Here is a 13339-nt window from a genome sequence, read left to right on the forward strand (position 1 = left end):
TTTTATTTTATTAATTTTTTAATTTATTTTATTTTTTTACGATTAAAATAATCTAAAATCACATGTCAAACATAGCCCTTCAATTGATGCTTGTAAAAATATTTTAAAATAAACAAAACAAAACAAACGATTTTAAATTATTTATTTATTTTTTATTTATGTTAAAGGCAAAGTCACATGTCATTGTCAATGGAATTTTCAAAAATTAATTACTTATTCGTAAAAATCATGGTTTTGAAAATCAAATCATACAAACCGAAAATCAGGCCATCCCAACACATATTTCTTTTAAATCATTCAATTAGGTGGTTTAGTCGTCAATTTGTCCAAACTGAAGACGGTCAGTAACAACCGGCCAGTAATTCTCATTGCTCAAAAGATGAGTTAAGTGAAGGAACTGAACATGCAATCACAAACTCGTGTGACACCCGAGCAATCACTAATGCTACCCAATGATCTTCTTAGTTTAATTCCAAGTATACACTTCTATGTTTTATAAAGTTAGTTTTTTTTTCCATAAATCAATATATAAAATAAATTGAAATATTTTTTTTTTGTAAATGTTTATTACTTATTAATTTGTAATTTTAATACTTATATTTTTATATTTATGTATCATTTTTTATATTTATGATGTAATAATGACGTCATGATTCGATCCAATTTGATTTGACTGTTAAATTAGTGACTCATTAACTAGATTTCCTTTTCAATTTGCTTACTAGTCCAATTTTTAAAACATTGATAAAAAAAACGTTTATAAGCTTTCATTTTAATGTTTGTAAAATTTACTAATCATTTAAAAATATTTTTCTTAACCTAAAGTGATATTTTCCCAAATGTTAATGACCGCTGTTTCTGTTAGACATTCTTATTCACCTGACCTAAATACATCAGAATAAGTTAGAAATGTTTTAATTAAATATATAAAATATTTGATATAAATAATAAAAGGTTTTATTCCCCCTTATATATATATATATATATATATATGTAATCGATGCCTTTATACTACATCACATAAAGGCTTCGTTTGCATGCCAAAAAATTTAACTTTTTGGTTATTTTAATCATAAAAAAATAAAATAAATTAAAAAATTAATAAAATAAAATATCACATCTAAATCATAATTATTTTATTTTTCTTTCACAAAAATCAAAAAACATATCTCAAACGAAACTTTTTAATCCTAAACTAAAAAAATTAAAAAAAAATTAAAAAGTCAACACACACCCCAAATAAACCCAAAGGTTTTAAGGACTAATTTTTTTTGATTTCCAAAAATAAACATATTGTTGCGAAACAATTGGAGACTACTTTTTCTTGCGGCGAGAGTTGTCGTTAAAAAGTCATCTTAAAAAATAAAAAAATAGTACTTTGTGTCACAAAATTTTTAAAATGTCCCTACTAAGGCTAAGTTTGACAATTCAAAAATAATTCATCTTTTTATCTTTTTTCCATCACATTGCCTCTCTATTTTTCTGTACATCTTTTCATAAAAAGATAAAAAATACACTTATTTAGGTCATCCCAAACAATACCTAAATGTAATTTTAGCAAAGAAAATGATTTAGTGTCAAAAAAATTTACGTTTTCTGACAAGAATTTCGATTCCAAAAAAATAGTAATTTATCAGGGAACTAAATTATTTTATCCTTAATTTTTTATCTCAAAAAATTTAATATTATCTTCGTTTGGGATATAGATTGACTTTTTAATTTTTTAGACATCTTTTGGCCAGTGGTTTTTTTAGTCAAAAAATTAAAAATCACTAAAAAAATAAGCCATACTATAAGCGTATGTTCAAACAGTAAAACCCCACCCTAAATCTTGTTGTTTATGTCTTAGTAAGTATTCAAAAAAATAATTTATCTACTTGTAAATCATGGGTAGGGTTTCAGAAATATACCCAAAAGGAGTTGCCAGCAATTCTTTATTTTATTCTTACAAAATGAACTCATGATGATTGAATTTAAATTCACACTCTTAATCTTTCAGTACATTTCATCATTTTCTGCTCAAACTTATCAGTTTTAAGGCTACTTCTCACAAATGCATTCACTTCTCAAATTGAGACGCTATTTGGAACTCCCCTCACTACAATAATATTGGGTTTGTATGGCTTCACATCAAAGACATGCAATAAATGCAAGTCGTGGTATCTCACTTTTACCATTCTTTTTTTTTTTGCATGTCATAAATAATTTCTCAAGCATGATGTGTCTATTGCGTAGGTCGTGAATGCTAACAATAATAATTTTTTTACGACTTACAATGTTAGCTGTAAATAATAAGACTTTCTATGGCATGCATATGGTAAGCTGTTAATATATCAACTATCACGACATGCGTACACCAATTATTAAAAATATTGAACATTTAATGACGTGCTTAAAGCCAACTGTTAAAAATTTTACTTTTCACAACGCACAAAAGCCAACAGTTTAAAATATTACACTTTCCACAGGCTATCGTGAAAGGTATGACCAAAAAATAAAGTAGCGCCAAAATGAAAATTTTGAACGCCAAACACCAAAAATAAGAAATTTTCATCTCCTCTTTCTATACAGTATGTCTATTTCTACAAATAATTGTGAGAGGGAGAGGGAGAGGGAGAGGGAGAGGGAGAGGGGGTTGGGGGCGCGCGAGAGGGAGAGGGAGAGGGAGAGGGAGCCATTGAGCTTAGGGGTGCAACTCGGGCGGGCTCAACCCGAGCAACCCGAGCCCAGCCCGAGTTTTTTTAGGGCTTGGGCAACTATATCTTGTAATCTGGACGGGCTTGGGCAGATTTTTGATGCCTGAATTGCAATTCGGGCCGGGCTTGGGCAGAACCAATGGCCAACCCGAGCAACCCGAACCCGAATTCAATTTAATATATTATATAAATTATATAATATATAATATATAATATATATATAATTTAATAAATTATGTAATATATATAAATTAAGTAAAAGAGTTAGTCTTAATTTTTATTTTTATTTATTTTTTGGTTAGTCTTCTATTAAGTAAAAGAGTTAGTCTTAATTTTTATTTTTTATTTTTTTTGGTTAGTTTTCTACCATTAGATTAGCATCTTTTATGTCTACCCTTAGATCTACCTACAGGTTTCTGAACTCGGGCAATTCGGACAATTCGGACAACCCGAGTTCAAAATACAAAGCTTGGGCCGGGCTTGGGCAACAATGTTCGGGTTCATGGTCGGGCTTGGGTGGGCTTGGACAGTGCCAAATACAATTCAGGTCGGGCTTGAGCAGACCCCAACCCGACCGTACCCGCCGCCCGAGTTGCACCCCTAATTGAGCTAGTAGTATATATAAATATATCTTCAGTTTTTGAAAGGCAAAGAAGAAATGAGAACCCTCATCTCATCTCGTCTATTGTCTCTCTCTCTCTCTCTCTCTCTCTCTTTGAACTTTGAAGATGATGAACGACGGGAGGCGTGATAAGGAACGACGTTGATGGCGATGAGTGTCGACGTTGATGATCACCAGGGACTTAGAGACGTCGACAATCGGCAACTACTCACTGAGGATTTCATCTACTCGATGTTCATTGATCTCCGACAATAACTGTATCTACTCTTTCTGTTCATTCTTCGATTGATCTCCTTTTCTCCTTTTCTCTATATCTGAAATCTTCTCTGAGACTCTATATTTTGTAAATTGTAATCTTCTCTAATTTGCCAAAAAAATTAGGGTTTCGTTTGCTTGTAAATTAAGACGGTGTAAAGAATGATTAGATTCGCAATCAGAAGAAATTGCCAAAGCAAATACACAAATCACTTACCCAACAATCCATCAAGTTCCTAATTGGCAGAAGGTAAGTATCAAAGAACTCTCTCTATTTATATTTGTAGCCTTTTTTTTTTTTTTTTTTTTTTTGTTTTTAATGGATTTAAAACTAATATGGGTGAGTATTTTGGTATTTTTGATGGTTCATTATTAATTTTAATGGGTTTATGATTAATTTTGTTGGGTTCAATTGACATAAATCCTTCTGAACTCTTGGTTTTTTTTTTTTTTTTTTTTTTTTTTTAGTGGGTTTATGATTTTTTGTGCTAGTTTTGAGTGCTGAGTTCAATCTTTTATATTGGCCATTTTGGTACTCTGTTTTCTATAAAATGGTCTCTATTCAAACTATTAGTAATTTGTGTGATGATTTTTCCAGAATTTTTTTAATTAACAATCTCATAACTCGAAACTGAGTACATGATTTGTGGTAAAGAAAAGGGTAAGTGAAAATTCTTTTTGTGTTTTGCTAATTTTGTTATGTCTGTTTGTAGGTTGAAATAATAGAAGTTGAATCATTTTAGGTTGCAGTTGCAGACTTTGAATCAGGGTTTGGTAAGTATTCAACAGATGCTCCTTCTTATAGAGAACCATAAATAAGATAGAGTCTGCAACTATATTGAGCCCAAGATTTATATATATATATATATACATTATAGCAGGAAAATGAGTGATCTTCTAGAATGTTTGGTAGGTGTCTTAGGTGATGCAACTTAAATGTTGTGTGTGTTTGCGTGTGTGTAAGAGAGAGAGAGAGAGAGAGAGAGAGAGAGAGAGAGAGAGATGACTATAGTGAAAGTCCATGCACATAGGAGATCAGTACTATTACTATCTTTCAGCTTGATGCTTTCTTATTTTTTTGTTTTTTCCTAAACTTTGAATTGTATGTTTTGAGTTGCAGTATGGAAACCAAAAAAAAAAAAAAAATCCAATATGAGGAAAAGACTATTGCATCTTTGATTTGTGTCAAAGTTTTTGTGTTATTTATGTTCTAATTTTTTTTGCGGGGGTTTAGGCAGATGTGAGTGGAATTTTTATTTATTTATATTTATTTATTTATTGGATCAGGCAATAGAATGGCACTTGACGCAGCAAATTAAGAACTTGGATGGAAAACTTGATAAGCAAGTGGAAATATCAAAGTTAATTAAGAATGAGGTACATTTAGAAACGGGTTATTTCCCTTAAGGTATACTGCATAGCATAGAATAAAGTATTTGAAATGCAACTTTTGACTCTGAGTGGGACTGGGGGAAATAATTTGGGTCAACTTTTCATGAATTATAAGGAGGCAAATCAATGAATCTGATTATGATTTAAAAATGATTCAGTAATAGCATAAAAAGAAGTTCTGACTTGTGGAACAGGTTACTGATGTTCGTGGTGATCTTTCTCAAATTGACTTTGACTTGGACGCACTATAGAGAATGGTTTGTGGCTCGATGAGTTTTGTCTCAAAGTTTTTAAATGATTCAGTGCAACCCATTCAACATAAATGATAAGTTTTTCAGGATATAAATGTGACTAGTCTCATTTTAATTCCACTACTTGGATATTGAGTTTGTGAGTTGTGCATGCAATAAATGTCCAACTATTTTATGATTTTCATCTCTTAAACATAATGAAATTTTTGAAACTTTTTTTATTTTTAAATTTTTATAGAGGTTATATGTATGTTTAGGAATTTTCATTATTAATTTTGTTGGGAATTTTGGTGAAAATTAAGTTTGAACCTTCTTTTTATTAGTTTATGTATGATTTTTCTTGTTTGATTCTATCAAAATCATCACAAACTGTGGAAACAGTAACTAATTTTCATGAGTATTGTGACCATATTTTTGGTTCTCTATTTTGTGTACTTTGTCCCATTAATTAGAGTCAAGTAGTTGGGTTTTGAGCTATTGTTGGGTTTTATTGAGTTGACTTTATTACGATAATCACCTTTTGGCTTAAACTGTTCAACACAAGTTTGGTTCTGTTGGCAGTTTATTTCGTGTCGAAAACAGGAAATTTTCCATAGTACATTTATTTATTTTTTAATTCCCCATATGCTCTTACAAACTAGTTTATCTCATGGTTACCCAAAAAATACATTTTAAGCTAAAATTTGATCAGGAAATTGGATGTGTAGTGGTCTCCAATAAAACTAAAAGGTAGTAATGGGAATCACATTGTCACAATAATCATTGAAAGATAAGAATCATGATCCTCCTTAAATATGTTTTCTTTTCATTTGTGTTTGATATGGGCTAAGGTTGGTTGCATTTTTCTTCATGATAAATTTGTTGCTGGACATTTGATGAAAGCAGTGCATCTTATAGTGCTTATATTCTTAGGTTGTTGACCACGTGATTGAGGAAACGGACTGTTGAGTCTTTTTTAAGTCCAAGTGTTTGTAATCCCTTAGTACGACACCTTGATTTTTTTCCCCCCTGTTTACATGTATTATGGTACATTGGTATGTCTTGCCCTTTCGACATTTAATGTTCAATGTATGTTGTGACTGCTTTTCCACAACATGGAGTTTGGTTTAAGATTCATTTATATCTGAAACTGTAAGATCTTGTGCTTGCCTTTTGTATGTCCAAGGGACCAGCTGCTAATGACAAACCAAATAAACATACTAATTAGGTCTCTTGTGCTTAAAAAACAGAAAGGGGAATTCCAGTTCAAAGGATGTTAAGAGTGCAGTTGCAAGTAAAGCTTCTAGAAAGAGGCGTTTAGCACCATTTTTTCTTGGACAATATACAAATGATGTTTGTCACCTCTATATGTGATGCTTAATGTTTGTTGCTTTCTATTTTCATGTTTGGCATTTTTTTTTTTTTTTTTTTTTTTTTGGGTGTTGTTATGATGTCTGGTATCTATCGTTAGAGTTTAAATCCCATTTTCCTTGTCTGTCAAATGTTCAATAAAATGCATCAATGATGGCCTATTGTGATTTTGTTTATTGGGTCCATTTTTTAAACTTTTGGATCTTTGCGAATATAATTTAGGAGAATTTTGAACTCACACAATTCTTAATGTCTTTTTACATGTCCAATTATTTACACCGAAGACTTAGTTTCAATATAAAAAAAAATATATATATATATAAATAAAAAATTCTTTCTAAATCCATTAAATTCTTATATAAATTGTTTTTCTAGCTTTGGTTCACTCTTTGCTATTGTGTGTGTATGTGGTCTTTTTTACTGCAAGAGATTATATATGTATTTCTGAGTGTCTATGGTAAGAGATTATATATGAATAATATATGTATCGCTTTGGAATAATATATGTATCATTTCAACCCGTTGTATGGTTATTGAGTTCTAATGTTGGAAATTGAATGCACATCATTTATTGAAACTTTAAAACAACATCCATTCTCAGAAGTGTTACTATAAACTTATTATATTCTTCAAAGTCATTTGATTAGTTGGATTGTATGAATGCTTGCATCTGTTGTGTTATTTTGTTTGCTTGGTGGAAATTTGACTTCTTAAGCTTGATGTCGTAATTGTTAAGATTATACTTGTAGCAGTAATTACTGTTTTTTTTTTTTTTTTTTTTTGGGTAAGTAGTAATTACTGCTTTTTAAGGTTTCCTTTGTTGTGTTTTTTAATGTTTATAGTACTGCTCGCCTCAAGAAGCTCAGTTATTGTCTTAGCATCGACCATTGCGACCCTGTCCTCGTCTTTCAGAAGGTCTATGTCGGTGTCTACAATGGCGTCACCACCAGCAAACTCGATGAATTGTCCACTAAAACTGCTGATGCCATGACTACTAACCATCCCAACTATGCTTCTGTGAGTTTCGTTCTGAAATTAGGATTGTAGCTTTTAATCTGAGATTATTGATTTGTTTTTAATCAAAGTCTCTTTCTCAATCAATATCTTTCCTTTCTGTTCTTACTAATTCCTCTTCGCAAAGCAGATATAAGCTTTCACATGCTTCTTTTTCCTTCATTTCTGGTTTGGTTATTGATCTGACTGCTGGTTAATTAATCTTTAAAAAGATGATCTTTGTGTGAGATTGATGAAAATGATTACAGCTTGAGATCAGCACGGTAGTTTTTTTTTTTTTTTTTTTTATTGGCAAAAGTTAGCGATTAGTTTTTAGATTGGCACCTTAGAGGAGTTAAATTCACACCCTCTCATTGCAAGCACTTAAGACTTACCTTCTATTTGTAAACAATAATCGAAAGAGAGAATGAGAGGTAAAGAGCTGATAAAAATTCGTGTAATGAATATTCCTCAAGCACACTGAAATACAACATGAATGCATACATAGGTGCAAACAAGGTTTTAAAAAGCGGCCGCAACCGTTACGTAACGCCGTTACGTAACGGTTTTGGCGTTTACCGCCACCCGTTACGGCCGCTTTTGCAGTGTGATTGAGATTCACAGGTGTGTCGGCCGTAGCGGCTGCCATAGTAGTCGTAACGGTGTCGTAACGGCCTGTTACGCACCGTTACGTAACGGTTTCAAACTGTTTCTTTCGAAAAAAACACACAAAAAAAAGCTGAAAATAGGGGAAGAGGGATAGAGAGAAGAGGGAAGATAAAGAGAGAAAATGGAGGAGCAAAAGATAGAGAGAGAGAAGAGGGAAGATGAAGAACATGTTATTGATTTGTTGAAACTGTAAGACCTATGCTACTCTATTCAGCTGCTATCACTAAACCATTTTGTTTGTGTGTCTATCTATATATTGTTTGAAAATACTAATAACAATAATAATAATAAGTGTGGTCATTATCTATTTAGTTTGGTTAAAATATGTATATATATATTTAGGCTCTTATTTATTCTCTTACTTTTGTCATTGTTTATCTTATATATAATAGTTAGTAATTAATTTTTTGTATAATATAAAGTTATTAATTATTAAAATAAAATGTAAAAAACTCAGTTTATAATGATTTAAAAATATGAAATATATTGGATCATACTTAAAAATTTACAAAAATTGATCAATATTTATTTTTAACCCAATAAATATGATCATGGAAAAAAAATGTGTATCGGTAAATTTTTTTCAAATTGTGCGAAAAATAAAAAAATTCACGGTTCCGGTTACCGCAACCGTTACACTACGACCTTTACACCCCGCAACCGCAACCGCGTCACCGCCACCGTTACGGCGACTGCAACCGCTTTTCAGAACCTTGGGTGCAAACAATATGCACATGTCTGCTTGCCTCTACATGCACAAAGTGAGATAGAAGGGAGTTGGGAAGGTGATTAAATTTAAATGTGGGACAATCTTGAATTATGAGTTGATTTGGGCGGTGATAGAAGCCTTGTTGAATGGCATTGCCATCTCCAAACAAAAAACAAAAATGAAAAAACTTAATAAAGCACCTTACTGAGAAGAGGATTCATAAAGTCAGAGGACAAACACACAATATTTTTTCATATTATACTATATTTTTCTGTTTGATGTTGCTATTTCATGTGTTAGACCCAGTTAAATTGTTAAATCTGTACTTAATTTATCTATAATATGTGATTGGATGGCTCAACATCATTCATACTTTCAAGCATGACTAAAATGACTTAGGTGGTGCAAGCAAAGAACTAATGGACTAACAGAAAAAGAGATATGCAAGATTGTGGAGTGATTTTATACTTGTTAATCATTCTAACAGCAGCTTGGTCAACTTTTATTTGGATAATGTTGAAATTAGGATTGGCAATGGTGAAGGAATCATCTTCTGGGTAGATAATTGAATGGGAACCAATTGTTTGAAGTCCCAATTTCCTAGACTATATTACTTATCAGTGGATAAAAAACACAACTTTGAATTTGCAGGTGACTAGGGCTAGAAACCAAAGCAGCTGGGAATTCAACTTCAAAAGACCCGTATTGACATGGGAGGAAGGAGAATTGCAGAGACTACTTGATGTTATAGGTGAGGGCTCTGCATTGAGATTGTAGTCAAATGATAGTATTTGGTGGAAAGTTGATTCTTCAGGTATTTTTCTTGTTAAATGTGCTATTAATTGGTGCGAATCATTAAATGGTCTTACTCTGAAACCTCTTGACTTTATTTGGAACAATCCCTCCCCACCTAGCGCCCAATTTTCTCTTACTTGGCCTGGAAAGGGAGGATTAAGACCTTAGATTATCTACATAGAATTGGTGTTCTTAGTGATGATGCCAGATCTAAGTGTGTTATGTCACTTTAACATTAAATCACTCAATCATGTTTTGTTGATTTGCCCCTTTGCTTGCAAAGTTTGGTCCAACATAATCAACTGGTGGGGTTTGCAGTCGGCCTCTCCTAGTTCAGTGGACATGCTAATGCACTAGTGGATGGGTTATAATTTTAGAAAAGGAGAAAAGAAACTTTGGAGATCAATATTATGGCTGATTTATGGTCCCTTTAGAAATGTAGGAATGACTGTTTGTTCAATGAGCTGCAACCAAACTGTGAAGATCTTTGTGAGCTAATTAAAGTGAGAGTAGCCCTTTGGATGAAAACACACTCGGTGGGCTAAGGCTACACGGTGGATGATTTTGTATACAACATGCAACAAGTAAAAAGGTGCATCTGCTAGAAGATGATCAGAGGAGGCTTTCAAAACAGTGTTTGGAGTGAAACTAGTTGCTGTTAGTTGTTGCTGCTGCTAGTGCTACTGATTGTTTTTGGCATCAGGTGATTTTGGTGTTGTTTTGGTGTTGTTAGTGTTGCAGCTAGTTGTTGTTAGTTGCTGTTTTTGGTGCTGCAGAGCTGTTGTTGGCGCTGCTGGTGTTGCTGCTATGCTACTAGTGCTACTGCTAGTTGTTGTTAGTTGCTGTTTTTGGTGTTGAGCTATTTTTGGTGCTAATTTTGGTGGTGTTGTGTTGTTTTGGTGCTGTTTGATATGTTAATTGTTGTTTTTTTCTTGGCCTTGGTTGGTAGCTCACCAACTCTTGATTTAGATCTTTTTGGACGGTTTTGAAGTTGAGGACAATTTTTGATATTTAGAAACATAGTTTTTGGATGGCTTAGATTGTACAGATAGTTTTTGGATGTTCGAAACTTATGAATAATTTTTTTGATGTTTGAAATAATATTTTGGTGATTGATTGATACTTATATATATATATATATGTGTGTGTGTGTGTGTGTGAAACTTGTTTGTAATGTTTTTTTAGATTGTATAAAACAGGTGAAATAGAACTTGCTGAATTAAAAATAAAAAAAAATAAAAATAAAAATAAAAACCAAACATATTCTACGACGGGCAGAATAGGCCGTTGTGTTAAATATTTAATGAGTAGTAATGAGTGTCGTGGTTTGTCCCTTGAATTAACGGCACACAAAGTAGTTGTAGAAAAATTAAATATAACGTATAAGATTAGCTGTTAAAAGTTTTTAATAGCATGTTATGGCATGCCGTTGAAAGTGAATAACTTTTCATGATTAGTCATAATACGACTTTACCTTGCGCGTCGTAGAATCATATCCCCGACATGCATTTGGTGTTGTAAAAAAATTCATGCATAATTCAACTTCCAAATTCAACATAGATAACAAAATTTATGCTCAAAATGACGAAAAACTACATAATGATGCATGCATGTATGATTAACTCAATATTCATCCTCTTGAAACTATTTTCTTGTGTTCAATCTCAAATTCTCTATAAATTCATTAGCTAGATGTCTTAATTACACGAATTAGGGATCAAACTCTTACCTAGAGTCCTGAATTTGTTGGTTTCTTGCAAAATCTTGATCTTCTTCTTCTAATTCTTCAATCTTCTAGGTAGACCTTCAAGTTCTCTCTCTCTCTCTCTCTCTCTCTCTCTCTAAAATGAAGTTTCTCACTTTCTAGGAGCTCTCCAACAAATTTTGTGATGAAAATGAAGTAATTCTCCTCTTCTTATCATATATATGCATTAGATTAGCTTAGTTACTTATTAGAGGTTAAGCTAATTTAATTAAGACTTAAGACTATTTAAGACTAATTAAATAAAACTTAATTTACTAAATTGAATCAAATTTTAATTAAACTCTCCAAATGGCTCTAAATATTATAGCAAACTAACTAAACTCGCCAATTTCGGTTTTTGAACTTATCTAGACTTTCAATTTTTGATTCAAAATAGAATTCCCAACTGATACTTCACAAACCAGATATATACATACAAATTAAACACAAAGTACATAATTCAAATTCAAATTTCACATGAATAAATAAATGCAAATATGATATGCATGGTATAGCTATCACAAAAAGAGATTGTGGCGTCATGGTGTGGATGGAAGGATGGGGAAGTCTCAGAGAGAGTGAGGGGGAACAAAAATGGGATCAGAGAGCAAAAAGAAGTTTACCCTACCAAGTTGAGCCATTTTAGCAAGTTAACTTGTCTATACCGGGTTGATCCATTTTTAACCGAATATATTAAGGGGTAAAATAAAAAATTCAATACTAAAATTTCGTACATCATCACATTCCATCCAATCTTGTAATGGATTCCTAACAATGTAGTGCACAGTGTAATGCAACTCAAATATTAAAATAGGTCAATGTCATTTTCTAAATGTAGTGGGGTTAGTTGCAATTTGAATAACAATTAGTGGAGGTTGGTGTAATTTGTTCAAAAAAAAAAAAATAAAAAAAAATAAGGAATAGAGGAAGAGAGAGAAAGATGAATGAAGGAAAAAAGAGCAAATTCATTGATACAATAAGGGTGTTCAAAAAATCGATGGAACTAGTAAATCAATCCAATTCAGTCCAAACCATCAATTTGGTCAAGTTTTTAGTAGATTTGATTATGATTCTAGGCTTGAAAATGGGGGAATGGTGGTCAATTTTCTAGTTCTAAGACTTTAGTTACAGTTCCAGAATGAACCAGACCGTGACATTTGTTTTGCAGCGCTTAGGCCAGAAAGAAAATGAGAAAGATTTCAATAGATATAAGAGAGATAGATATATAACTGAAAGGTATAGTTAGAAGAGAGAGTGAGGGAGTTAGAGTTTGTTATAACAGACTCTAACCATCTTGTATAAAGCTGTGTAAACACAAGTTAATTGATTCATTGAGAATTCATTTCAGATTTTGTTATGGTATCAGAGCACGATATAAGGCTCAGCTAGTTACAAAGGGTTATCTTCAACAGGAGGGTGTGGATTTCCAAGATACTTTCAGTCCTGTTGCCAAACAACCAACCATTTTTATTTTGTTGTGTTTAGCACTTCAGCGCAATTGGCCACTCAAACAGCTGAATATTTCTAATGCCTTTTTACATGGCCAATTTAGAGGAGGAAATCTACATGGTTCAACCTCAAGGGTTTATTGACTCTGCCTTTCCTCACCATGTTTGTAAACTTCAGAAGGCCCTTTATGGTCTTAAACAAGCTCCTGGAGCTTGGTATCTACATTTTCCTCCTTCTTGCTTGGTCAAGGTTTTTACCTCAGTCCCTCAGATTCTTCTTTGTTTGTCCGCAAAACTCCGCATCACATTACTATTTTACTTATCTATGTGGATGATATTTTGTTAACTGGAAGTGATTCTGTGTTACTCCACTCTTTACTTACCCAAATGCACAATGCTTTTTCCATGAAGGAAC

General features: G+C 32.4%; 1 protein-coding gene across 46 annotated transcripts; it reads left to right on the top strand.

Moving 5' to 3' along the window:
• Positions 1-3299: 3299 nt before the first annotated feature.
• LOC114268610 (ribonucleoside-diphosphate reductase large subunit) lies at positions 3300-10858 on the top strand. Of its 46 annotated transcripts, none has more exons than XR_014351204.1 (9): positions 3302-3575; positions 3700-3823; positions 4287-4347; positions 4861-4950; positions 5160-5222; positions 6446-6508; positions 7409-7583; positions 9589-9751; positions 10167-10858. XR_014351204.1 is itself a non-coding variant. In XM_082906732.1 (8 exons), exons 4-7 carry the CDS (start codon positions 4946-4948, stop codon positions 9712-9714), a joined length of 369 nt encoding a protein of 122 aa, XP_082762858.1. In that variant the 5' UTR covers positions 3302-3575; positions 3700-3823; positions 4287-4347; positions 4861-4945; the 3' UTR covers positions 9715-9751; positions 10016-10858. The 46 variants fall into 46 exon arrangements, 20 of the variants coding, with proteins under 20 accessions (XP_082762858.1, XP_082762859.1, XP_082762857.1 ...); XR_014351206.1 differs by having other exon boundaries at positions 9589-9688; positions 10016-10858; XR_014351205.1 differs by having other exon boundaries at positions 9589-9688; positions 10051-10858.
• The last annotated feature ends 2481 nt before the right edge of the window (positions 10859-13339 follow it).

This window comes from Camellia sinensis, chromosome 14, assembly GCF_055761805.1.
Source record: "Camellia sinensis isolate YWXY chromosome 14, ASM5576180v1, whole genome shotgun sequence".
NCBI classification, from domain to species: domain Eukaryota; kingdom Viridiplantae; phylum Streptophyta; class Magnoliopsida; order Ericales; family Theaceae; genus Camellia; species Camellia sinensis.

Bases quoted from the DNA above. Each gene is read 5' to 3' on its own strand.
- LOC114268610 (XM_082906725.1), top strand. The intron at 5,223-7,408 runs GTTTGTGGCTCG...TAATGTTTATAG, and splicing joins TGGACGCACTATAGAGAATG to TACTGCTCGCCTCAAGAAGC. The intron at 9,689-10,015 runs GTGAGGGCTCTG...TTGCTTGCAAAG, and splicing joins GAGACTACTTGATGTTATAG to TTTGGTCCAACATAATCAAC.